The sequence below is a fragment of the Schistocerca gregaria genome, chromosome 4 (genome assembly GCF_023897955.1).
Source record: "Schistocerca gregaria isolate iqSchGreg1 chromosome 4, iqSchGreg1.2, whole genome shotgun sequence".
Taxonomy (NCBI): Eukaryota; Metazoa; Arthropoda; class Insecta; order Orthoptera; family Acrididae; genus Schistocerca; species Schistocerca gregaria.
The window spans coordinates 634,620,974-634,646,663 of NC_064923.1; the positions used below are offsets into that span (position 1 = coordinate 634,620,974).

At 43.3% G+C, this 25,690-nt stretch overlaps 1 protein-coding gene across 10 annotated transcripts in view; it reads right to left on the minus strand.

Moving 5' to 3' along the window:
- Nucleotides 1-25,690, minus strand: part of LOC126267252 (protein bric-a-brac 1-like) — a 1,659,048-nt gene that overhangs the window by 1,070,161 nt on the left and 563,197 nt on the right. For all 10 annotated transcript variants that reach the window (XM_049972274.1, XM_049972281.1, XM_049972280.1 and 7 more), the window contains one exon: nucleotides 17,510-17,632. In XM_049972274.1, the coding sequence (XP_049828231.1) occupies nucleotides 17,510-17,522 (13 nt within the window). In that variant the 5' untranslated portion in view covers nucleotides 17,523-17,632. The remainder of the gene's footprint in view (nucleotides 1-17,509; nucleotides 17,633-25,690) is intronic.

Genomic DNA, 25,690 nt, shown 5'->3' on the forward strand with positions numbered 1-25,690 from the left:
TTCACTACCTTAAGCAATTCACTTACACTTAAATTTATTTCATTTTCTGTTACTTTTATTTGTCCTTTGTCGTCTCTGATTTCGAAAAGTGTACTGAGCTTTTCGGGTCGCCATCATATATGATGGACCACGGAAAAATGAAAGTGACAGGAAGCGAAATAAATATATACATGTATTTGAGTTTGAACGTAGCTCCACAACAGGGTATAGAACATTCGAGAACTCTCTCGAACCTTCTGGAAGATGCTTGAACATTCTGGCCAGTCTCGGCCTCGATTTCCAACTGTTTCAGTGACTGACCGAAAGATATTTGAGGATTGAACTGTATGTTGATTCGGGAATTTGTTCGTATATCTTAACGCGAAACACACTAGCTTATGGGAGAGGAGGTGAACGGGATCCGGATCGCATCCGGTCTGTTTCACCGGCAAGTTCAGGGTGTGATTTTCAGGTTGTTCACCACGCAAACAGTTGAAATACGGTAACGTCAGAGAGAAATTTACACGTTCAATGACGACATAAAACAAACTGCAGAAAAAGGAGATGCGAGGCTGAGATACCTTAGGAATATCTTAAGTATATGTAATCCACCGGCGACAGAAATGGCTTACGAAATATATTTCGACCGATTGTTGAGTGTTTGTGTGAGATTCTTATCAGTTTGTATTAATTTAGAAGAGAGAGAGAGAGAGAGAGAGAGAGAGAGAGAGAGAGAGAGAGAGAGAGTATCCAAGACGTAGCGGCGCATTTTGCGGCGAGATAGTTTATTCGCCGCTGGTGTTCTGAAAAAAAAAAGTTCAAGTGGCTCTGAGCACTATGGGACTTAACTTCTGAGGTCATCAGTCCCCTAGAACTTACAACTACTTAAACCTAACTAACCTAAGGACATCACACACATCCACGCCCAAGGCAGGATTCGAACTTGCGACTGTAGCGGTCGCGCGGGTCCAGACTGTAGCGCCTAGAACCACTCCGCCACTCCGGCCGGGGGTGTTCTGCATGTATTACTTACACCGTCAACGTCATATGAAATGACCACAAACGCTAAATCACAGAAATTAGAGCTTATATGGAAGGATTACCGGCAGCTGTTCTTCCCGAGCACCATTCTCGAATGGAACAGGAAAGTTGTACCAGAAGTACCTCCCGCCACATATCGTATAGCGGTCTGCGAAGTGCAGATGCAGAATAGTTGAAACGACTTACCTCCTGTTGGCACGGAGCGGGGTAGCACAGTGTTTGGCACTGGACTCTCACTCGGAATGTCGACGGTCCGAGCCGCGTCCGGCCATCCTGAGGCAGGTTTTCCGCGATTTCCGTAAATTACTTACGGGAAATGCCGGGATGGTTCCTTCGCTTGGGCACGGCTGGCTGCTTTCTTTCTCCGCCCTAGCCCTATCAGGACTTGTACTCCTTCTCTAATGGAATCGTTGCCGACTGAAGTTAAACACTAATCTCCTCTCCTCCTCCTACCCCTCCTCCTCCATCTCCCGTAGGCTAACTGACGACTGTGGTGGCGCGGAGGGCTTCCGATCACACGGTTCAAGCAAATAAGTTGCCAAAAAATGAATCAGACAGAACCCCATCAGCACGCGACAACGCAATAACTGGAAGAGGAGAAGGGAGGAGGAAGAGGAGGAGGAGGAGATGCTGATTCAGAACTATCCGCAAGTATAATGACAGTTTTTCTTTGCTTTCATTATTCTGAAATAAAAGAGGAAAGCAGTAAATCCTAATTGGGACTGCCCTCCTTTACAAAGCCTGTACTGGGACAAATGTAGTAAAAGGAGTAGTGAGAAGTAAATACGGAAATTTATCTCTGCTCTCAAACGTCCTTCCAGTCCCCTTGCCCTTTTCACGAACAAAAAGTGCAAGATATCCGACTACATGGTCGTAAATGCAAGCGGATAATGAATAACACAGTAAGTTTTCTTCGCAGACACAAGGAAACGTGTGTGGCTGGGCGTCGCACACGGCCGTCAGGGGTAAGGGGTAATGGGTAGGCATGTGTCAGGGCGGTTCTTAGCGCCGGCAACGCACGAGTGCGGACCGCGCCGCGCCATGCCGGCGGGGTGGGAACGCGAGCACGCGCTAGCGAATCAGCATCGGGCTGTGACAGAGTGCCGAAAGCTTAATTGCGAAATCCGGCCGACATTTTCATTATGCCAACATCTCTCATCCCCCTCGGGTGCTCGGGCGCATATACGCATGCAGAGCGTACGGCGATCAAAAAAGCACGAAAAAAAGTCCGTCTCCCTACAAACAGGAACATATCAATAGACTTATTAAACTGGTTCATATCGTTCGAAAATGCAATCTACCTCATAAATGTCTGTTTGCATGTAATTTTAAGTAACATAAAAAACAAATTAGCAACACGAGTTGCCCGTTTATGGAAGTTCCATTTGTAAAACAGGTTTTAATAATATGCAAATGCATGACAGCGGACTTGAGCGGCGCTCGCTTCTCCCCGGTAAAATATACGCGGCATCGCGGGTGACTGCTCCGCTCGGAAAATGGACGCCGGCAGTGTGGCGCAGGGGGTGGGGGTGGAGCTGAGGGGGCGGGCAGACGCGTGACCCGTCAGTGACCGGCGCCCGCCGGAGGGTGCAGCGCCACTTCCTCCCATCTGGAGTCACCGCCTTGCCGCCGTCCTCTCAAGGCAGTGTTTCTTAATCATCGCATCTTGTGCCTCCACTAAATGCTCCGAAAGCACTACAACTATCTATGGCACATACTTTGGATTAGCCCAATTAATTGGTCATCGAAGCATGAAAACACCTTAAATCCATCTGATTCGTCCAAATCCTGTAGGTGTGTGTGTGTGTGTGTGTGTGTGTGTGTGTGTGTGTGTGTGTGTGTGTGTGTGTGTGTGTGCGCGCGCGCGCATGCATATTACGCGAGACACATACCATAACCATGAAACATACGCTGTTCATGACGACATGGCTAAGTCGTTCTGTAGCTACGATTAAAATCTGAATGTATTTCAATGTCGAAAATAACCAGGACCGCATTTAAGTTTTTACAAAAACAACGAAAAAAAACCTTCATTCTTCATGTTTTTCTAATGTACAGAAACGTATTTGTCTTTAAAATTTATATTACTAAACATGTGTTCGAACCAACTTGGGGAACAATTTTCTTTCCACTCTGATACTAACTCAAAAATGGGCTTCTGAATGGAGTCGCCGGCTGCTGTGGCCGAGCGGTTCTAGGCCGCGCTGGTACGGTCGCAGGTTCGAATCCTGCGTTGGGCATGGACGTGTGTGATGTCCTTAGGTTAGTTAGGTTTAAATAGCTCTAAGTCTAGGGGACTGATGTTAAGTCCATTTTTGAAAGGACTCAACAGTATCCTTGTGCTGCGGAAGAGCGCTGTCCACGACACCTTGGTTATGTGACATAAGACACCAAGAAGAAGTCGTTAGGCGATAACCCATGTGAACACGGATAATTAGACATTAATTCTATGTTTTTCTCCGTCGAGCAGCCGATTTTATCATAACGGCGAAAGATGCGACGTTCTCGATTGTCTTTCCTGGTTGCATCTACGAAACAGACACAAACATAGTGATATACACCGTTCACCATTAACTGTTCTCCGGTCCTGTGAAACGACAGGGCATGTCCGGTATAAGAAACATGTTGTTCTCCTCGAAAAGCTTTACACAGGAGTCACTAATGTTGGAATATTCGAACGATAGACTGTTTTTTAGTTTTTCATATGAAAATACTGTCCGTTATGAGATATAAAATTTTCACTTTATTTGCTATTGGCCAATTTTAGATTTTCTAGTCATTACCACGCAAAACTGAGATTCAAATCGGTCCATCAGCCCACATGTCTCGAGCGTATTTTATATGAATCTTTATATGAAACTTGCAACTAACAGCCGAATCGAAAACTTTAACAAGCGTTGAAAGCTTCTTAAGAATGTAGTTTTCCTGGTGAGTATCAAACAAAAATAGTTACAAAGACACTATTACTCTTTTCACATTCACTTCTGGAAAAAGAGTTTAGACCCCACAAATCACTAAAAATCTAGCTGTCGAAATGGCGCGAGTCAACACTCAACTCCTGTGACTATAAGCCTCGAAATCCGCTAGTTGTCAAACTGGCACACGAGAATTAAAAATTCTTATTCCGTATGTTCGACGATGTTAATATCATAAAAATTTGACTGACAGTTATCAGTAACTACACAATAATTTTATTTCACGAAGGAATCAGGTATACCTAACAGTTGTGAACGCAAAATATTTGCTCTTTACCGATATGGAATAAACATTTCCATTTGTAACAGGTTCTAATGTTTAACTGCTGAAGAAGCGTAACTTGTAAACGAGTAAAGAATAAATACTCGCCATTTTCAACTGTTAGGTGCACCTGACTACTTCGTCGTATCAGTATACTGATGCAATTATAGCAGGCCCTGGAAAAGTTGGGCGGCCATGCCAGAGGAGTAGCTCGGTGTTGAGGCAGACAGATATATCATTGTAATTTCTTAGACTTTCCCGGCGATTTGATGACATCTCGTGAAAATCGGGTTTTCTGCCGGATGTCAGCGTCTTCCAAACACATATTTCGACGTCATTACTTGACGTCTTCATCAGGTGTTCCCTAGGACTGTCTCAGGGAACACCTGATGAAGACGTCAAGTAATGACGTCGAAATATCGTGTTTGGAAGACGCTGATATCCGACAGAAAACCCGATTTCCACGAGATGTCAGATATGTCATTGTGGGGCGAGGGGACGTTTGTTTGTCTTTCAATGTCGGCAACTGGTAGGCATGCGGGCCTCGTGCCGATCAGTTTCTATGACACATTTTTCAACTGGTAGTGACATGGATTCGCGAATGCACCTTATACAGACGGTACCTTTCAGGCGCGGTACATACCTGAAGCAAAGAATATGACATTAAATGAGTAGGAGAAAAATGGCAATCCAAACAGTAAACATTTGTGATCGCTTGTCATATTGCGTAATGCATTTAAATATAAGTACAATGACTGTTTTAAATCACTTTATCATCCGCTGAGACAGACAACACGACATTTCAACAGGCAGTTACAGTGTCACAACTTTGGAGCCGCTGCATGTGGCAGCAATGTGAAAGAGAGAACAGTCGGCATGAAGTATACCGAATCGTACCTTCTTTAGCGACCAATACTTTTGAGGACATGCGAATTCATCGCGCTTTTAGTATATCTAGTGTATTACCCACTAATTTATGTATCTTCCAAATAAATAATTAGATCGGTATACTATGCGGCCCGTGGTGCTGCTTCACAGTCAGTACTGACTCTTGAGCAAAAACGTTTGACGAACGCTGCTCTACATAATCATCAATGACGACAGTTGCAGAATGAAAACAGTCTTGGTTGCGAAATTATTTAATATCAATTCAGGCGCTACAGTTTACAAGGCCATTGATAATACTGATATCGGTGCTAGGGCTAAGGAGAAAAAGTGAAGGTGAAAGCCATTGCTTCCCATGCTGTCCTTGATGGTCTGTGTGTTTCTGCAGGTAGTATTTTGAATTTTTTCTTTATAAAGGACAAATAATTTAGTCGTCGTACTGGATGGCCCACTGAGGCTATTGTTCGCTGTGACTTCATAACTTATCGTATTTTGAATCAGGATATCGGTATATCTTATTTTTATCGTACGATGCCTTTTATACTGCGGACTCGTGGTCGTCGTAAGGTAGATCGAGACGAAGCTATTTGTGTGTGTTGTAGATACGAGGGTGGGTCAAATGAAAACCTTACAAGCCGAGCGTGGTGGCCGAGCGGTTCTAGGCGCTACAGGCTAGTACTGCGCGACCGCTACGGTCACAGGTTCGAATCCTGCCTCGGGCATGGTGTGTGATGTCTTTAGGTTAGTTAGATTTAGGTAGTTCTAAGTTCTAGGGGACTGATGATCTCAGATACTAAGTCTAATAGTGATTAGATCCATTTGAACCATTTTTTTTGGTTGAAAACCTTACATTTGTAAAAAGAATCGAAATTTCACGACTGTAAGATGGTAAGCGTGCTATAAACAGCGTGCAGAATAGCCTGTGGGTGGCAGTATCTGTATAAAGATGGCCGTCCCACTTGCGACTTGCACCAGGGAAGAACAGCGTTCTGTTATTCGGTTTTTGCGTAGTGAAGGTGTGAAACCTATTGAAATTCATCGACGAATGAAGGTTCAGTACGGTGATGCATGTTTGTCATAGCAGCACGACTACGAATGGAGTAGGAAGTTCGCAAATGGCGTGACTTCAGTGGAAGATGCTCCTCGTCCAGGTCAGGTACAACTTGTGACTCGAGAGAACATTACAGCAGTTGAAACCATAGTGAAGGAAAACCGCCGAGTGACACTGAATGACACTGTAGCATGTTTACAGACTAGTCATTGGTTAGCACACCACACTGTGCATGATGTGCTCCAGTTTCACAAAGCGTCTGCAACATGGGTGCCACGGCAGCTGACTTCTGAAATGAGAGAACGGCGTGTTGGTGCTTGTGAAGAACTTCTTCGGCGCTTGAAACGAGAAGGTGATGGATTCCTTGCAAGAATCGTTACTGGGGACGAAACATGGGTTCACTTCCACCAACCGGAAACGAAGAGAGCGAGCAAGGAATGGCGCCATTCCTCATCACCAAAACCAAAGTAGTTTCGAACAGAGCCATCAGCAGGGAAGGTTATACTGACACTCTTTTGGGACGAAAAAGGCGTCATTTGGGAGCATTAAATGCCTAGAGGGACCACCGTCACGAGTGCATCATACACAGATCTTCTAAAAAATGATATGCGGCCTGCAATCAAATCAAAGCGACGTGGATTGCTGTCAGCAGGTGTCCTTTTGCAACATGACAATGCAAGGCCCCACACTGCCTGTACAACAGTTGCAACAATCACAAACCTTCATTTTGAGTGTCTCCCTCATCCACCATGTTCACCAGATTTTGACCCAAGTGATTTTCACATGTTTGGACCACTCAAAGACGCAATGGGAGTACAGAAGTTGCGTTCTGATGAAGAGGTACGCCACGCGGTGCACGAATGGTTGCGCGGACTACCAAAATAATTTTTTTTATAAAGGAATTTATGCAGTTTGTGAGCGCTGAAGGACTTACACTGAGCGTGGGGGAGATTATGTTGAAAAGTGATACCGCTTTGTACCACTTCTACACAGTAAATAATATTTTAAAAAAATATTTAAGGTTTTCATTCGACTCACCCTCGTATATCCAGTTACTGTTACGTCCTTTTTGTATTTATATGGCTTATGACGAGTAGGTTTCATATATAGCTAATTTTCAATCTGGTGATGCCCCATAAGGGCGAAACGTATCGCAATCAAGACTGAAATAATTCGAAACTGGTTGCTATAGCACCCTGCCACAATGGAATGGGATAATTTGAATCAATGAGTGGTTTCAGGTAGTTGTGGCACACCTGAAGAAACTTATGAGCTCTCTTCTTCGCCTAACTGATGGCATTATCAAGGCACAGGCATTACACGGTTTTGGTATGATACCCCCTGGGGGCGACCAAATATATTTTTTTTTTGTCCGGCGTAGCTTTGTTTTCAAGCAAAAAGCGTAAGAAGGAAGTCAGCAGGAAGTGAGGAGATAGTCGGAACCTTAAAGGTGGGCACCACGCCCTTGGCTGGGTCGCGGTGCTAACTCACCGTCTGTGCGCTCTGTGGTGACGCCGGAGGAGTGAGAGAGAGAGAGAGAGAGAGAGGGGGGGGGGGAGGGTGGTGGTGGGGGTTGGGTGTTAGCGAAAGATAGCAGCGGAGGACGTCGAGGGCAATGCATTGGGGCCCCTCCCACGGGCAATTAACAGCAGTAGGTGAGGGCGGTTTAAAACATGTTAACTGCCCACTAAAAGGAGCCGGGAACAGCGGGCACGCACGCGAAAACTCCATTGAAACAATCATAAACACGACCGGCGCTCGCCAGAATCAATGGCGGAGGCGTTGCAGGCGAGTCGGCAGCGCGAAAAGATTCTCCGCCGCAGTCACAGCACTGCGCAGCGCTACTGCCTTGCGCGCGTGCTGAGCAGTGTATGCCGCAGGGACGGGTCCGCCGCTCACAACTCGCGGCCTTGTGGTCGCCTAACAGGTTCCCAAAATACACCCGAATTATAATTCCCGGCCGCGCGGATAAAGAGCCTTACTCACGCTCTCTAAATAATTTAAACGACGGCGTTATTTTATCAGCCGTGTAATAGCGTAAGATGTCGCTCCGAGAATAGATGTCCGAGGAGGGAAAGAAATATTAAAATAAACATTCGGCGTATAAACACGCCGCAGCGACGGCGCGCCGATATTATATTAAAAAAAACGTCGCGTCGCACAGATATTTATCGCGCAGTGCCCATTGTCGAAAGTATTTTAATTTTAAATATCGCTTTACATTTAAATTATTAATGTACGTGTGTGCGTGGCCGGGCGGGGTTATTGTGTTTATCAGGAACTGGCGGGCGGCCGTGGCCGCGACAGGTATTAATGTGGCGACGCGTGTTATGTGGACTGCGTTTAATTATAGCGCAGAATGCACAGTCATCCGGCGATCCCGCGCCACGTCATCGCGCCGCGCAGCGCCCGCCGCCCTGATGCTTTATCTGCTTATTGTGTCGCCGTCGGTCCGAGGTGAAAAAAGAAAGAAACGAAAATACAAGCAGGCATGCGTGGCGAAGAAACGGTGGCGTGGGAGCACCGCTCACAGGTGAGGAGGGGGAGAAGGAACAGAAATTGAGGTCGAAGAAACAAATAGAAATCAATTACTCAATTTCTCTGGCGACGTATGCGTCATAATACATGCGTAACGACATGCCTTTGTCTACCTTCTTCGCTTAGTATGTTTAACAGAACTTGGTTTCAGCTTGAAAATCTGTACTTGTTCAGAATGGTACGACATGCAGTAACAAATTTTTAAATATCACTCCAATATTACACTGAAAAGACAAAGTCCATAGGATAGCGATAAGCACATATACAGACACCAGCAGTATGGCGTAGACTAGGTATAAAAGGGCAGTGCATAAGAGGAACTGTCATATGCACTCAGATGATTCATGTGAAAGGCTTTCCGACGCGATTACGACGGCACAACGGGAACGGCAGTTGCAGCTAGATGCTTGGGACATTCAATTTCGGAAATAGTTAGGCAATTCAATATTCCGGGATCCACAGTGTCAAGAGTGTGCCAAGAATACCAAACTTCAGTATTCCCTCGCACCACGGACAACGCAGTGGCCGACGAACTTCACTTAACTACCGAGAGCAGGGCGTCTCCATAGGGTTGTTAGTGCTAACAGACAAGCAACCATTCGTTAAATAACCGCAGAAATTAGCGTCGGATGTACGAAGAATGTATCCATTAGGATAGTGCGGCGAAATCTAACGTTAACGGGCTATGCAAGGAGACAACCGACGCGAGTGTCATTGCCTACAGGATGACACTGCCTGCACCGTCTCTCCTGGGCTCGTGACCATACCAGTTGGACCCTACGCGACTGCAAACCGTGGCCTGATCGGATGAGTTCCCACATCAGTTGATAAGAGCTGATGGTAGGGATTCGAGTGTGACGCAGACCCCACGAAACCAAGGACCCACGTTGCCAATGAGGCACTGTGCAAGTTGGTGGTGTCTCCATAATGGTGTGGGCTACGTTTACATGGAATGGAATGGGTCCTCTGGTCCAACTGAACCGATCGTCGACTAGAAATTGTTATCGTCGACTACTCAGAGAGCGTTTGCAGCCATTCATGGAGTTCAGTCACCGGGCCACAATTGTCCGTGACTGTGTTAAAGAACATTCTGGAGCTTCGAGCGAATGATATGGACACCCAGATCGCCTGATATGAGTCACATCGAACTTTTATGTGACGTAATCGAGAGGTCATTCTGCACAAAATCCTGTACCGGTAACATTTTCGGAGGTATCCCAAGACTCTCGTCACCGCAGTGTACTTTTTGTTTGTCTCCAGGTAATGTCCCCAATTCTGGTGTACACTGAACTCCTCGCGCCAGGATACCGTAACACGCAACTACAGGCCCCAGCACAAAATGGCGCCGCACAGTGATGGCGTGTAAATATGCTGCTTCATTTTGGTTTTTCAATCTTTCTGCGCGCAGCTTTATTGTCCAGGGGGAATGCGAAGAACCTGGTTGTTGTACGTTGTTTGAAAATAAAATGCTCCACAACAAAAGATTGAATTCTGGTATTGTATGTTTTCCTTTAATGGTAAACGTTTACTAATTGGATAGTGCATGAATTCATGCACATTTTGAGATTTAATTGTGCATGGAACTGCTAGCTTCATATTACATGAGTATAAAAAGATTTTGGAAGAAAGAGGGAGGGAGCGATGAAGGGCGCAGTCGGGTAGGACGAATTCAAGCAACTTGTTGAAAAAATCTTTTAGAAACGAAAGAACTATAGAATGTGCTGTTATCACATACCCCTTCCGCTCCCCACGAACCATTCCCCATAGTTTTCGTAACTGAGTAACGGCCGGGTGACCAGATTGGGCGATATTTTGCTGCTTGGGACACTAATGATAGAATATTGAGCAATTTTTTTTAATGCTACCATTTGTGTAATATTTTAGTTGATCAGCGCGAATTTTGGCCGTCACAAACAAATCCAAGTCTGTTTTTATGCACTCATATCAATTTAAAGTTATCTGGAATTACATTTACCGCTCCGCTACCTTGTGAAATATTGAAATACTGCAAGCCCACAGTTCTACTAGCCTCCAAACAACGACTCAATTGCTAACATTAAACTGCTATAGATAGGTAATTGGGTTACAAGGTGTACAACGTTGCTTCCACCGTTTTTTCCCCAACAATTGAGCCTTTAATGAAACAAATTGGTTTCACATGTATCATACAAAGTTTTTTCCATTGCTGGCCACTACTTTCTCCTATCTTTCGGGCAGTGTACGACTCCCGCGTCAAAAAAATTGTTCATCTTTGGAAGCGATCGACGAATCGATCCATTTTGTGACTTCTTCATGAGATCGGAAGTGTTGGTCAGCTAGGCCAAGCGCCATTAATCTAAACAGGTCAGAGGAAGCAATGTCTGGAGAATGCAGCGGATGGGGTAGAAATTCCCATTTTAATGTTTCCAAGTACGTTTTGATCTCTTTTGCAACGTGGGGTTGAGCGTCGTCGTGCTGCAAAATCACTTTATCGTGCCTCTCGCTGTATTGCGGCTATTTAACTTTTAATGCTCTGCTCAAACGCATTAATTGCATTCGATAATAAGCACTTGTGATTTTTTCACTTGGTTTTAACACACCATAGTACACGACGCCGAGCTGGTCCCGCCAAATGCGGAGCATGATCTTGGAGCCGTGAATATTCGGTTTGGCCGTCTACGTGGAAGCATGACCGGGATCTCCCCATGATTTTTTTGCGTTTAGGGTTATCGTAATGATCCCATTTTTCATCTCCGGTCACAATGGGATGCAGAAATCCCTTCCGTTTTTGCCTCTGAAGCAACTGTTCAGAAACTCACAAACGCCGTTCAACGTCTCTTGATTTCAGCTCACACGGGACCCAAGTTCGTTCTTTCTGAATCGTGCCCAGACCTTGAGATGTTTTGAAATGGTTTGCTGTGTCACTCCCACTAATCGTGTCAATTCTTCTTGAGTTTGACGCGAGTATTCACTCAGCAATGTCTCCAATTCTGCATCTTCGAAAACATTCTCCCTTCCACCAATACGTCGGTGTACGACGTTAAAATCACCGTTCTTGAAGCGTTGAAACCACGCACGACACGTTCTTTCACTAATAGCGCCCTTACGAAACGTACTAGAGAGCATACGATGAGTATCAGCCACTGTTTTCTTCATATTGAAACAAAACATTAACACTTCGCACAAATAACGAGAATTAGCATGGTAAACTGACATTTTTAATCATGAACAACTTTATGATGCAGACACAAATCGACAAATGTTTGAATGAGGTTATGTTGACCAAGGTCCAAGCTAATTGCCTGACGTCTGTTATTTGTTTCTTTCGACCGCTACTTACGGTTGTCGCCACCTATCGGCAAACGGCAGCAGCAAAGTTGTACACCTTTTATTATAGTAGCGCGTACATATTTTTGAGTTACCATAACTCTTGCAGACGTATCAAAATCGGTTTTCCTCGTCTTTCTTGTTACAAACTTATCCTCAATTAGAAACTATCAAAACAGCACACATCACAAAAACAATAAACGGTAGCACTTGCGGTAAAGTCAACTCCAAGTAAGAACTGAGATGATTAACAAAACAGCAACCGATCTCAGGCAAGGCCAACACTTGGTCTTGGGTAAAGTAGGGATGGGCGATAGCCGACATTGCTATGGATGTACAGATTGTTTAAATCTATCGTTGGCCTTGCTGACTATAGGAACAACGTATCTCTTTTTCGTTACATCACTGAAAATAAAAATATCTCTCTGCATTACTTCAACTACTAAACTACTGCCTGGTACTTCAGGATATGCGCTGTCAGAATATCCTTTGTTTTCGACAAGCTGTCCCATGAAGAATCTTACTTCGCTGCGCCTATTGAGCAACTATGTGATTTATCTATTTAATCTTCTGCATTGTTCTTTCGCACCAGAATTTAATGTTTCTATTATTTTCTTGTCTATTGTTTACTGTTCATATTCCGCTTTCATATAAGGCCGTAGTCCAGACAAATACTTTCGGGAAAGAATTCTTAAAGTTTAAATTGTTATTAGATTTAATACCTTTGTCCTTTTTGTGAATCGTTTCTTGCTACACTTAAGACATTAGTGAAAGTAAATAAGCAGTATGGCGAGCGGTAGGATACGTAAAGCTCTCGTCCACATGTATGCAATGAAACACACTGGATTCACAACGCACTTGTACGATGAATAAAGGAAGATTAGGGTTTAACGACAAATGGTACAGTCACAGCCAACAATACAAGCTTCGTCACAGAATCTAGAAATTTTTTTGATTTCCATGCACACTACTCATATCTTACATCGTTAAAGTGTTAACGCATCTGCTGCAATAGTGTCAGTGGCACTCAGAAAAGTTTTTAGATTTTGTGACGAAGCTTGTATGATTGATTAACGTGACTCTACCATGTATATAAGCAATGACACGAACGCACCGGATTCACTGAGGTCTGAAGATGGTCACAGCTGACAGAAATTAATTACATAGTAAATTAACTTTTGTGTACCATGACCGGACTTGTATATTTCCTTGATCGCTGTGAAATCTTATTGGGTATACGTCGCATCTCGTAAATCAAGGATAGCCTAAATCTGAATGGTCTCTTGAATACGAAACCACAGTGTTACTATTGCGCCGTCTCGTTTTCTTTTAGTGTACTCATTAAAGTACAAGTTCTTTTTAGCTCTTCTTCATCGACCCAGTTATATCTTTTAGTGGGAAGTTTGCAGTTGCAATGGAATTTACCGTTATGCAAAGTAAATTTTTTCAAAAATGGCTCGGAGCACTATGGGACTTAACATCTATTGTCATCAGTCCCCTAGAACTTAGAACTACTTAAACCTAACTAACCTAAGGACAGCACACAACACCCAGTCATCAGGAGCCAGAGAAATAAAATTTTTCACAGAGAAGCTCGTGATTGTATGATTTTGACTGCCGGCACTGCTCTTAAAAGTGTTCTTTTTTTCCTTGTGCTTTTGTCCCGCCTCGGTGCAGGGTCGGCATGGTTAACGGATTATGCATGCTTAATGTATGATGTGGCCAAATGTCCTTGATGTCGCCGCCCCGTAACCCCTTTCCCCCCCTTGGGGGAAGGGGGGGGTTTAAAATGGTTCTGAGCACTATGGGACTTAACTGCTGTGGTCATGAGTCCCCTAGAACTTAGAACTACTTAAACCTAACTAACCTAAGGACATCACACACATCCATGCCCGAGGCAGGATTCGAACCTGCGACCGTTGCTGTCGCGCGGTTCCAAACTGTAGCGCCTAGAACCGCTCGGCCACTTCGGCCGGCCGGGGGGGGGGGGGGGGGTGCACTAGAAGAGCCGTCATCCAAACGTTTCAGCCGTGACTTATGAACTGCTGAAATTGTATATACCAAAGGACACTGATTATTTGCACGTCGCCAATTGCTTGCGACACCTCTTTGTGAAAGCGCAAAGGTAAGTGTTGTCAATTTAACTTACTGTAATAAAAGTCCATTAATAAGATTTGCTTGAATTGTTATCTAGATATCCGAGAAAACAGCTTCCTAGGCACCCAATATTAGACGAGTGGGCAGGATACGACAGTAAATCCACGGGAGGGGCACGATCCGTAGCCGGCGCACCTCCCCCCCTCGGAAGAGGCGCTTTAACACGCGCGGCTATCCGGTTGATTCTTTCAGACATCCTACTGCAGCATTTACACCGGGCAGCAAGCGACGGAAGAGACGGAGGCAGAGCCGTTACATTTCATATATGCTACTCCAGCAGAGCGTGCATTTTGTGTAAGCCTTGCGGAACTCCAAGAAACAGCTGCCCGCTGTTATTCAATCCCATCAGATTAGGAGTTATACGCCGCTGCTTCCGCCGGTGTCTTGGAGGCGAGGCCCAGTACGCAAGCAGGCCGTGGTGCGACTCGTTTCTAAGCGCGTAATCGCTTTACACGGAATATTTAGTTACCTGAAAATTCTGTAGACTCTTAGCCAACTTCAGCGAAAAAAAGGTCCGTGAATCTCGCAGAGCTTCAATTCGTTCCGCTAGAGGCCTGCGGTAGCAGTCCTCCATTACTGTTGAGATTGTGACCCTACCATGCCCACGAGAGAACGGCCTCAAAAACGCCAAAACCATTTCGACTAAAACATACATGGTCCTCAAATTACTGTGAAAATACAGCTTTCTGATCAAGATAACACTCTTGCTCAATTATACTGTTAATAGATGGTCTTCGAATCCTTATCAAAAGCCTGTCTTACTAAATGCCGGATTATGAACATATTCATTCTCGAAATTTGTTAACTCAAAAGAATTCACCTATTAGCTTACGAAGAAATTCGCGACGACAGGATCAGATTTCGTGTAAAAAAAACATCATGTTATAAAAATTATAAGCTGTTTCCTGATCAAAATTCGGCGTTCTTACTAAAGAGTCTGTTTCTTCTAGGATAATACCTTAGAATAGACTGCAGCGAAACCAACTTGAGGGCCAGCCCAGTGCCAGGGGCATGCCACTGGGGTTAGCACGGTGGGCCTGGCCAACATTCATCAGGTTTATAGTAGCGCTGGCACACCTGCAACGCTGCAGGCAGCATAAGTCCTTAGATTAAGTAGCTTAGAACCTCATAGCGGTAAGATTATAGTAATAACAATAGTAATAAAATCACCTGTAGTGTAGGATAGAAAGCTGCAATTCCTTGTATCATTATTAGGACCCAATAATGTAGTTAGGTAGTGGGTTAATATGTATAATACAATAAATTGAATAAAGAATTTTTTTTTAAAAAAAAGTGTCTGTTTCATGCAACACATTTAATGTTAATAGAATCTCTAACGTTTTGACATTGAAAATTTACATACATTCCCACTTACAAAATATAACGGAAAACCATTCCTGGTTTTGATGCAGATGTGTGTTTAGTAAATCCAATATGAACTGCAATATTTTACAATTTTGCAGTGAAAAGGAAATTACCTTCTAGACGACTTGGAATAATGTTCTGTGAAGACTGCCCGACGTATGAAATAGTTTTATCTCTATGGATTTATTATTGTGAATCGTATAACGCGACTCTAACTGAAGTCAGTCATTTATGTTTCATGTCAATTTAACGTCATATTAAGGGCAAGTGCGAAAGAATAGATGCGGCTAACAATAGTTCCTACCCTTCCCCTTCTCCCATCCATATTATATATATATAAATATATATATAGGTATTGGAGATTGTTCTACATGTCAGTCCTTCACACATGGAATAGGTCTATTCTAGTTATTTAGGAGCAGTCTCAGTTAACAGATGATCATCTGGCCGATTAATAGGAAAACCAAAGTGTATTTTCAGAAATTTCTGCTCTGTAACACACACAATATATATATCACTCACGCCGGTGTGCCAGCCTCAGTGACAGAATAGCTATGTACCTGCAATATGTTAGGAAGGTTTGAAAGATCTGTACGTGATATTTTTTCATGCTCAGGAAACAGTAGTAAAGTGTCTGAAAGTTAAAAACCAATACTCTATCCACAGAGAACAAGCCGCAACATCTGTAGCGTTTTTCATCTGAATCCACGACATTTCTTCCTCTTTGAGCATTCATCAACCAGTATTTAAAAATTCCTCGTTGTCGAAGATACCCAGAGGCTTTCCGTCTTGTACGATAAATTTCGAACTGGTAATGGCATCACAAATTTTTCAAACAGCTACAGCCTTTGGACCTAACTCAGCTCAGTAGCATTTGTCTGAACGCGACAGAGTATTGTAGAACGGCTCATATGGTACACGAGACGAAAAGTAGAGGAAAAGTGTGTACAAGCACAGTGAAGCAAGCCTGTTAGGCGTGTGCAGTTGGAAGACGACAATGGTCCAAGACGGGGGTCCCAGAATCACATTCAATTCAAAGCCCTATATACAGGATATCCCTCCTAATTTTTAAACCGGGTTTTTAAGTTCCCTTTCCCATAGAGCGATACCAGATCAGTCTAGTGCGATATTTCTTTTATCGATATGTATAGACAGGGACAGTAAAATTCGAGGGACATAAAGTATTTCAACGGCGACGCAAGAGCGCTGCATGCTTGGAGGTAGCAGTCAGTCCGGGTCATGGTGGTGCTGTCACTGCTGGAGTACTGGTTGTTCTTAGACTTTTACTGTCCCTGTTAGCACACATTGATAAAGCGATTATCGCCCCTAGCTATCTGGGACCGCTCATCGAATGGGCACGGAAAATTCCGCTTTAAAAATAATTTTCTTTGTGCCGGGAAACACTGCGCGTTGCGTGAAAGAAGTGATGAACACTATTTCCCTGGGATGACTCCAGCTATACAGTGCAAATGGAAATTACAAATCTCTACTGAACTGCCAAAGAAAATGCGCCTGACGGCTCTTAGGAGAGATATATGGTGATTGAACGTCTTGGCCCATAGGACAACGTCGTATTCAGGGGTATGACTGTAACGATCATTCGAAGCAAAAAACACAAGTAAACAATGGCTGTAAACAGCATACCTTAATCACTACGAGCATTTGATCATCTTCGCCGCTTCGAAACAGGTCGCTTCTACTGAACAAGTGTTCACAGCTTTTAAGGTTTCCATTTTATAGCCTATGTTTACTATTATTTTGCTTCTAATGACCCAGTTCCTCTCACATCCCCGGATACGACCTTGTCCTAGAGGCAAGACTAATGAATCCGCATAGACTTTGTGCTAGCCCACAGGATATTGTAATCACTCAGCGCGACAGCGCTTGTGTGTGTGTGTGTGCGCACGTTTAAGACCAATAGAAAAGCTGAAGCTGCTAGCGCGCACTCACCAGAGGACGGCATCCGTTGTCGAGAGGGGACGTCGTGGGGGCGTGCTGGAGTCGGAAGCTGGAGCCTGGAGGCGGACACCGCAGCTGGATGTGGAGGCGGAGGTTCCGGCTCGTGCGCTAGTGCTGCGGACACACCAGCCCCAGTTACCACTGCCGGTTCACGGCCTCGTTCCATTTAATTAATTTTCAATAATGAGGAAGAGATATTTATCTTCCAAGGCCTGTTTTTACCAAGCAAAGCAAAGTTATTGGCTAGGTTAGTTCGCGAGAGAAATCGCTAATGCAACTTCCTCGGCGGAAAATTATAATTTAATAGAAGGAGTGCTGCGCGACGGGAAGACGAGCTGTGGGGGTGGCAGCACAAGAATGATAGTGGGGCAGGGGAGGAGACGGGAAGGGGAAGGGGTGGGGGCGCGGAGACGGCGCACGGTTGGGGTACCAAAAAGAGGAATTATTTAATTTCGTTTGGTTTCTATTATGGTAATGGAATCAGGATTGGCGTGGGCGGGGGACCGGAAGCGCAGCACGGGTTCTAGGTGGGTGGGGCCAATTATTATAAATGGGCGAGCGTGCCGGCTGGCGGCCGCGGACCGCACCAACCGCCGACACTCCCAACGCCACTACCACCACCACCGCCACCACCACCACCACCAGCAGCGCCGCCGCTCGCTGCCCCAGATCCCTGTCCAGCGCTGCTCCGTCCTACAGGCGCCGCAAACCGCTCAAACACTAGCAAATTTCTTCTACGTCGATGGCCTGACCATCATTTTTACGTGAGAAAATGAAACGCCTACAGCCATCCTTATGATTTTATTTATTTTTTAGTTACCAGTTTCGGCGCTTCAATGCGCCATCTTCAGACTGTAGTAATGGTGGTTATTTGAATTGCACCTTCTGGTATTCATTGTTTTTATGTTGTTCTGTATATAGTCTGCGTAACCAGTTATGATGGCCACTGATGCAGTATATACAGGGATCGTGTCAACCCCTTTAGCATCACCTACATCCCGAAGGTAACGCATTGAAGCGCCGAATCTGGTAGCTACAAAATAAATAAAAGCATAAGGACGGCTGTAGGCGTATCACTTTCTAACAATAGTGAACGACATTCGTCCCCAAGACCTCCTGTCAAAAGGATGGACATACAGAAACCATTTTTATGCGTCACACCTTTCCTTCCCGAGAGTTTGTGTGGATTTTTCGTTTTTCATTCGAATTTAGTCTCTATAATGGACGAGTGGCAGTCTAAATCATTTCCCATGTTTAGACTGAGTTCTCTTTCCTGCTGTGACATTCTGCCAGTTTCTCTTCAGCTCCTCCCACAACACTACCTTGCTCCCCTCTGTCAGAGGCTATGACGATCCTATTACGATTTGATTCTACCGAATTCCCCGCCTTTTTTCTAGATCAAAGATAGATTGCAAGCACTCTGACGACACCTGATTGACTTCTCCAGATGGTAGGCCCTTTTAAGGGATGCATACCGCAATCGGTAAAGACGGAACCCTAATAGGATCACTCTCTTGTCCGTCCGTCCGTCCTTCTATCTGCCTATCTCTCTCTCTATCTATCTATCCGACTCTTCAAAACACTTTCTCTAGGAAAAGGATGAACACATCAAGTCGAAATTTGCCACTTACCAAGGTCTACGGTATCTCGGCGGTGTAAAATAATTGAAGCTACAGACAATTACGAAATTTGGCAAGAAGCAAGATTTCACAGTACTGCCAAAGGGAAAATCCGAAAATTGTTATTTTGCAATAATATCACACGAAAAAAGAAGCAAGATTCACAGTACTGCCAAAGGGAAAATTCGAAAATTGTTATTTTGCAATAATATCACACGAAAAAATATTTGTCACTTGTTACGAGACTGTTGTTGACAGATGTGAAAATTACCGAACTATCAGTTTAATAAGCCACGGCTGCAAAATTGTAGAAGCCGACCACGGGGAAGATCAGTTTGGATTCCGTAGAAATGTTGGAACACATGAGGCAATACTGACCCTACGACGTATTTTAGAAAATAGATTAACGAAAGGCAAACCTACGTTTCTAGCATTTGTAGACTTGGAGAAAGCTTTTGACAATGTTGACTGGAGTATTCACTTTCAAATTCTGAAGGTGTCAGGGGTAAAATATAGGGAGTGAAAGGCTATTTACAATTTGTACAGAAACCAGATGGCAGTTATAGTAGACGAGGGTCATGAAACGGAAGCAGTGGGTGGGAAGGGACTCAGAAAGGGTTATAGCCTCTCCCCGATTTTATTCAATCTCTATATTGAGCAAGCAGTAAAGGAAACAAAAGAAAAATTCGGAGTAGGTATTAAAACCCATGGAGAAGAAATAAAAACTTTAAGGTTCGCCGATGACATTGAAATTCTGTCAGAGACAGCAAAGGACTTTTGAAGAGCAGTTGAACGGAATGGACACTCTCTTGAGAGAAGGATATAAGATGATCATCAACAAAAGCAAAACGAGGATAATGGAATGTAGTCGAATTAAATCGGGTGGTGCTGAGGGAATTAGATTAGGAAATGAGACGCTTAAAGTAGTAAATGAGTTTTGCTATTTGGGGAGGAAAATAACTGATGATCGTCGAAGTAGAGAGGATATAAAATGTAGACTGGCAATGGCAAGGAAAGCGTTTCTGAAGAAGAGAAATATGTTAACATCGAGTATAGATTTAAGTGTCAGGAAGTCGTTTCTGGAAGTATTCGTATGGAGTGCAGCCATGTATGGAAGTGAAATGTGGACGATAAATAGTTTAGACAAGAAGAGAATACAAGCTTTCGAAATATGGTGCTACAGAAGAATACTGAAGATTAGATGGGTAGATCACATAAGTAATGAGGAAGTATTGAAGAGAATTATGGAGAAGAGAAATTTGTGGCACACTTTGACTAGAAGAAGGGATTGGTTGGTAGGACATGTTCTGACGCATCAAGGGATCACCAATTTAGTACTGGAGGGCGGTGTGAAGGGTAAAAATCGTAGAGGGAGACCAAGAAATGAATACACTAAACAGGTAAAGAAAGATGAATACACTAAGTAGATACAGAAAGATGAATACACTACGCAGATACAGAAGGATGTAGGTTGCAGTTGGTACTAGGAGATGAAGAAGATTGCACTGGATAGGGTAGAATTGAGAGCTGCATCAAACCAATCTCTGGACTGAAGATAACAACAACAACCAACAACAACAACAACCAACAACAACAACAACAACGAGACTGTCCGTCCGCCTGCTAAGAACCATGTATCTCAGGAACAGGTAAACGTATTAAGTTAAAATTTATGTCACATGTTAAGATCTATGGTTCAAATGGCTCTGAGCACTATGGGACTCAACTGCTGTGGGCATTAGTCCCCTAGAACTTAGAACTACTTAAACCTAACTAAACTAAGGACATCACACACATCCATGCCCGAGGCAGGATTCGAACCTGCGACTGTAGCAGCCGCACGGTTCCGGACTGCGCGCCTAGAAACGCGAGACCACCGTGTAAGATCTATGGTCCCTTGGCGGAGTAATAAATGTAAGCTTCTAAAGCAATGCACCCAAAAGGTACGGCCATCTATTGCAAATATTTTGCTTCTCGCAAACTTACTCATCAAAACCTGTAGGGCACTTCCCATTGGTCTAGAACCATGAGATTTAGCAAGAAGACAGCTTTTACAGTACATTTAAAGAGAAAAGTCCGAATCTGTCAATTTTTAGTTAGACGTAAAACGAAACTCCCTCCGAACAGGCCATGAAGGGCCAACGGTACCGTCCGGCCGCCGTGCCACCCTCAACCCGATAGGTGTCACTGGATGCGGATATGGAGGGCCATGTGGTCAGCACACCGATCTCCCGGCCGTATGTCAATTTAGGACACCGGAGGCGCTACTTCTCTATAAGCGGCTCCTCAGCTGCCTCGCAAAGGCTGAGTGCACCCCTCTTGCCAACAGCGCTCGGCAGACCCATCCAAGTGGTAGCCCAGCGCGACAGCGCGCTGACGGAACCGTTGCCACCACTGCGGCAAGGCCGTTGGCTCCAGTTATATCACACGGAAAACTATTTCTTTTGCCACTTGTTATTCGACTTCAAAACTGAAATCAAAGCATTATCGAACGTCCTCGCAATGTCCTGCGATTATCAACGCCGATAACAGGCAGAAACCGTGGAGATTCTCGAAACAGATGAATTGTTCCTATACATAATTATGTCCGTACGGAACCCTCAGTGCGAGTCCTAATTGCACCTGACCAATTTTTTCATCATAACCTAAATTTTGACATAGGCTTTCTGCCAGAAACTTCACAGCACCTAGTGACTGACGGGAAGACTAAGTGAAACACAAGGTGTATGGTACTCCCCAAGTACGTGTTCCTATTCTATACATGCAATTTGTAAGACAATCTGAGCAGTCATCTTATGTCGTTTGCGAGTGAAGCTGTCATTTATCGTCACGCAGAGTCAGCAGAAGATCAAAACGAATTGTAAATGATTTAGATGAGATATCTGTATGGTGTCAAAAACCCGCCAGCCGAGAGCGCTAACGTGATTGTGTGCGTGAAACGTCTGAACGTAAACATCCACAACAATCGTTCGAGAGCCTATCCCGGAGGAGGAAGCGTTACGGTCTGCGGAATATTTTCGTGACATTCCCTGGGTTATATCGGCTTCGAAGGCAGAACACTAGAAGTATGTTTCAATACTTGCAGTTTTCGCTTCTTACGGGTATCACGTCAGCCTTACAAACGAAAGAGGGTCGTCGATCTATTCCTGACGTAAGGGAACATACGATCAAGTTCAGACACAAAGGAAACATGGTCGGCTTACCACTTGTCTCCTAGGGTTTCTGATCTTAGGGCGTGGTAACTGTTAATTCTTTTTCGAGAAGACGCCACAATGTCCCGTCTTTAAAATTCATTGTTAAAAAGTGTTCATAGTGGAACTGAATATTTCTTAATATCTTTCTCTCTTTAACTCTCATGGATCACTAAGTGAATAAAAACGATAATCTGTAAGCAGGCCCTGTCCAAAATAATTTTACGCTCTTGGAAGTCAGGTAAATTCACAAAAGTTATTTTTGCGAATTGTTATAAAGTCAGCGTTCAGTAATACTGGCAGTCAAAGATCGTATGCCCATGTCAACTTTCGTTCGACTGAATGAAAAAATGACGATCACTGCGCTGCGCAATGTAGCGATCGAAAATAATTAAAGTTCTCACAATTACAACTTTGAATTAATTCCTTCCCACTGAAGCTCCCTATCTCAATTTCCTGAATTCACTTAAAAAAATTAATTATCAGTTCTTTTTAATAATAAAACTTTTCCCCTTCACAAAGATAATTACTTTCCGATAAGGTGGAAGGTACTTCTGAAATTAAAGTTTTGAATACTTCCACATTATTTATTTTCAAAATTAAAAATCACAAGCGCTCACACGAGCTAACACAATACAGACAACGTGAAACAAGATGAGCTCACACAAAATGAGAGCGAGACACTATTGTTACGACTATTTATAGACTTAATACAAAACAAAAGACGACGTAAATATAACGTCTTACGTCTAGAAGTTACTAGTACACTACTTATTCTTTTGAAACGGTTATTCTTAAATAATTGACACTTATACAAAGATAGTAACCAAAGTATTTAATATTAGTCTTCAATGTGCAGTTTTACACCCCCCTTCTTGTATACTAGGTATATTCAGGATTTAGAACAAATTGTCACTCTCCCCACAAAACTGTTACACTATGAGGACGATGAACGCGTTTATTCAACTGCAGACCAGTATCTTCTGATCCAAGTGGAATTCCTCACTACTATAGAACGTGTCGACAAGTGGCCGCCTAGCGAAGGCCTGGAGAGTGCGACCGATAAATCTTTTTACAAATCTAACGCTCCTCGCATTGGCGATCACACAACGTGTGGAAACTATACTTTCCAGATAAAATCTCATGCTCGATATTACATAGTAATATTTGACTGAGGGCTAACTTTGAAGCTTCTCATACGATGCACTATTAATAGATGCGAAGAAGAATGAAAAATTAATTCGCTCACTTAACCGTGGGTGGTGAGTAGCGCATCGAAGTATTCTACTCACCATGTACTGAGGGATTATTCGATCTAAACTACCATATTAGATACTCTTGTAGAGCCATCCGTTTTTGTCTTGGAGCCATGCGTTCGATACCTACAAACGCACGTTTATTGGATGAATGAGAGATGCCCTTGATCATTAGACATCAAATGCTGTCAAAAAAAATTTTCATTCAAGGCATGACATTCACGGATAGTCCTTTGTATAAAAACAGAGGCGACATTTACCAATTACGTACTGCGTCCAGCAGCAGAAATAAAATTCCGGACCTTTACTAGCTTTGAAATTTAGTTTCCTGTTTTGCATTCTGTAAGATATTCTTTCCGTTTGCCTTTATTTGAATATGATCTTGACACACTCAGCGGGCAGATTCAAGTCCAGTCTATTATTTTAATAGAATCTCGGACAATATAAATTACACATCTAATCGTGTCTGATTGAAGCTCGATGGCCTGGTTATAACTTTGTATAAATACAGGTCTATCCAAAATTCCCCAAGAGGGGTAGAGAGTGTGTGCTTTTCTATGCCGTCAGATCTGTCAGTAAAGCCTTCGAAGTACCTAAAAGAGCTTCAGTTTTTAGTCCATTATGGAAGCACTCAAGTGTGTGTCTTCAACTACGTTCTTAAAGATATTAATCGCATCCTACTCTCAGATAGAAAATATTCAACACCGAAGATGGACTAAAACAAGAAACCTTCATATACTGATCGTTGAACAGAATATGTTCGTATAAAACAGGGGGGGGGGGGGGGGGGAGGGGGCAGAGAGCCCATCTGCTACGGATGCATTCATATGCTAGCATCAACTAGGTGGATGAAACTAACTTACAATCAAAGCAAGCTGGCTCCACAGGAACTGTCCTCGATTTGAAATGGTCGTATACAGTCTACTTACCTGATGTCAAAAGCTGCGGAAAACATCAATGGCAAGAAATATAGAATGTGTCCGAACAAACGAAAGGTGAATATTTTGGGGCATTACAACCACAAATTTGTACAAGACCGTGGATTACCAGGACGCGTTTGGACCGAACAAACTACAGGTGAATATTTTGCGGCATTACAACCTCAAATTCGCACAAGACTGTGGTATACCAGGAAGCATTTGGACCTACCCACGATTACCATCATCAATGGATTCCGTTTTAACCACGCGTGTTTGTCTCCAGATCTACAAAAAATCGACATTTACTGTTCTGCGTGCGAGTGCGATTCTGAGTTAGAAGCTGATGTAAACGACATCTTGTTTTCGTGTCTCAAATTTGACTTTGATAGAACGGTATTTCTGACGACATTGATGAGGGGAATACCACACCATTCACTCAGCTTTTGTTCACTAAAGCCATTCGCCTTTGTAAAGTGGCTGCTAATTTCCTTTATATTTTCATTTTTGTGTCTCGCTTTGGATTAAATTACAGAAATAGTGTGACCTGATAGCACAGTTGTGTCTCATTTACTTAAAATGCTATTTGCTAAAAAAATTATTGGAAAAAATTCCGACTGATCGAACTTTTAAATCTGTAAATATACGTATTTTCTCCATATAATATAGTATTCAATGTAAATATGTCTTCTAGATGCCTAATTAGAATACAAACTCTGGAGAACAAATAGAGAAAGCCTATTAACTTAATGTCTGATTGTATAGGTAAGTCATGTAAAAGTCAGATCGCTGTTTCCATTCAACCTAATAAGAAGTTTTCTTTACTTTTATTTTAAAAAATCTTTGTTTATTGTCAAATGGATACGTTATTCAATAAATATTAAAGCAAAATTATTTAATACAAATAATGTTATTTATTTTTACTTGTGAATGGCTTGATAAATTGAAAAAAAAAGATGGAGGCATGTGACATATCTTGTTTATATACAGGGTATCCCATTTATCTTGACCACCCAAAATAACTATTTGTCCAAATGCAAATTACAAAATGTTTCGAGCAAATGTTCTTTAGCTGTCAGGGGGACATCAATCACTATGATTGCCTTCGTTGTAGCTTTGTTTTTTTACAAAGATATGAACAGCAGAATGACTTTTTTAAATGACATCCTGTATTTTTTATGCGGCAATA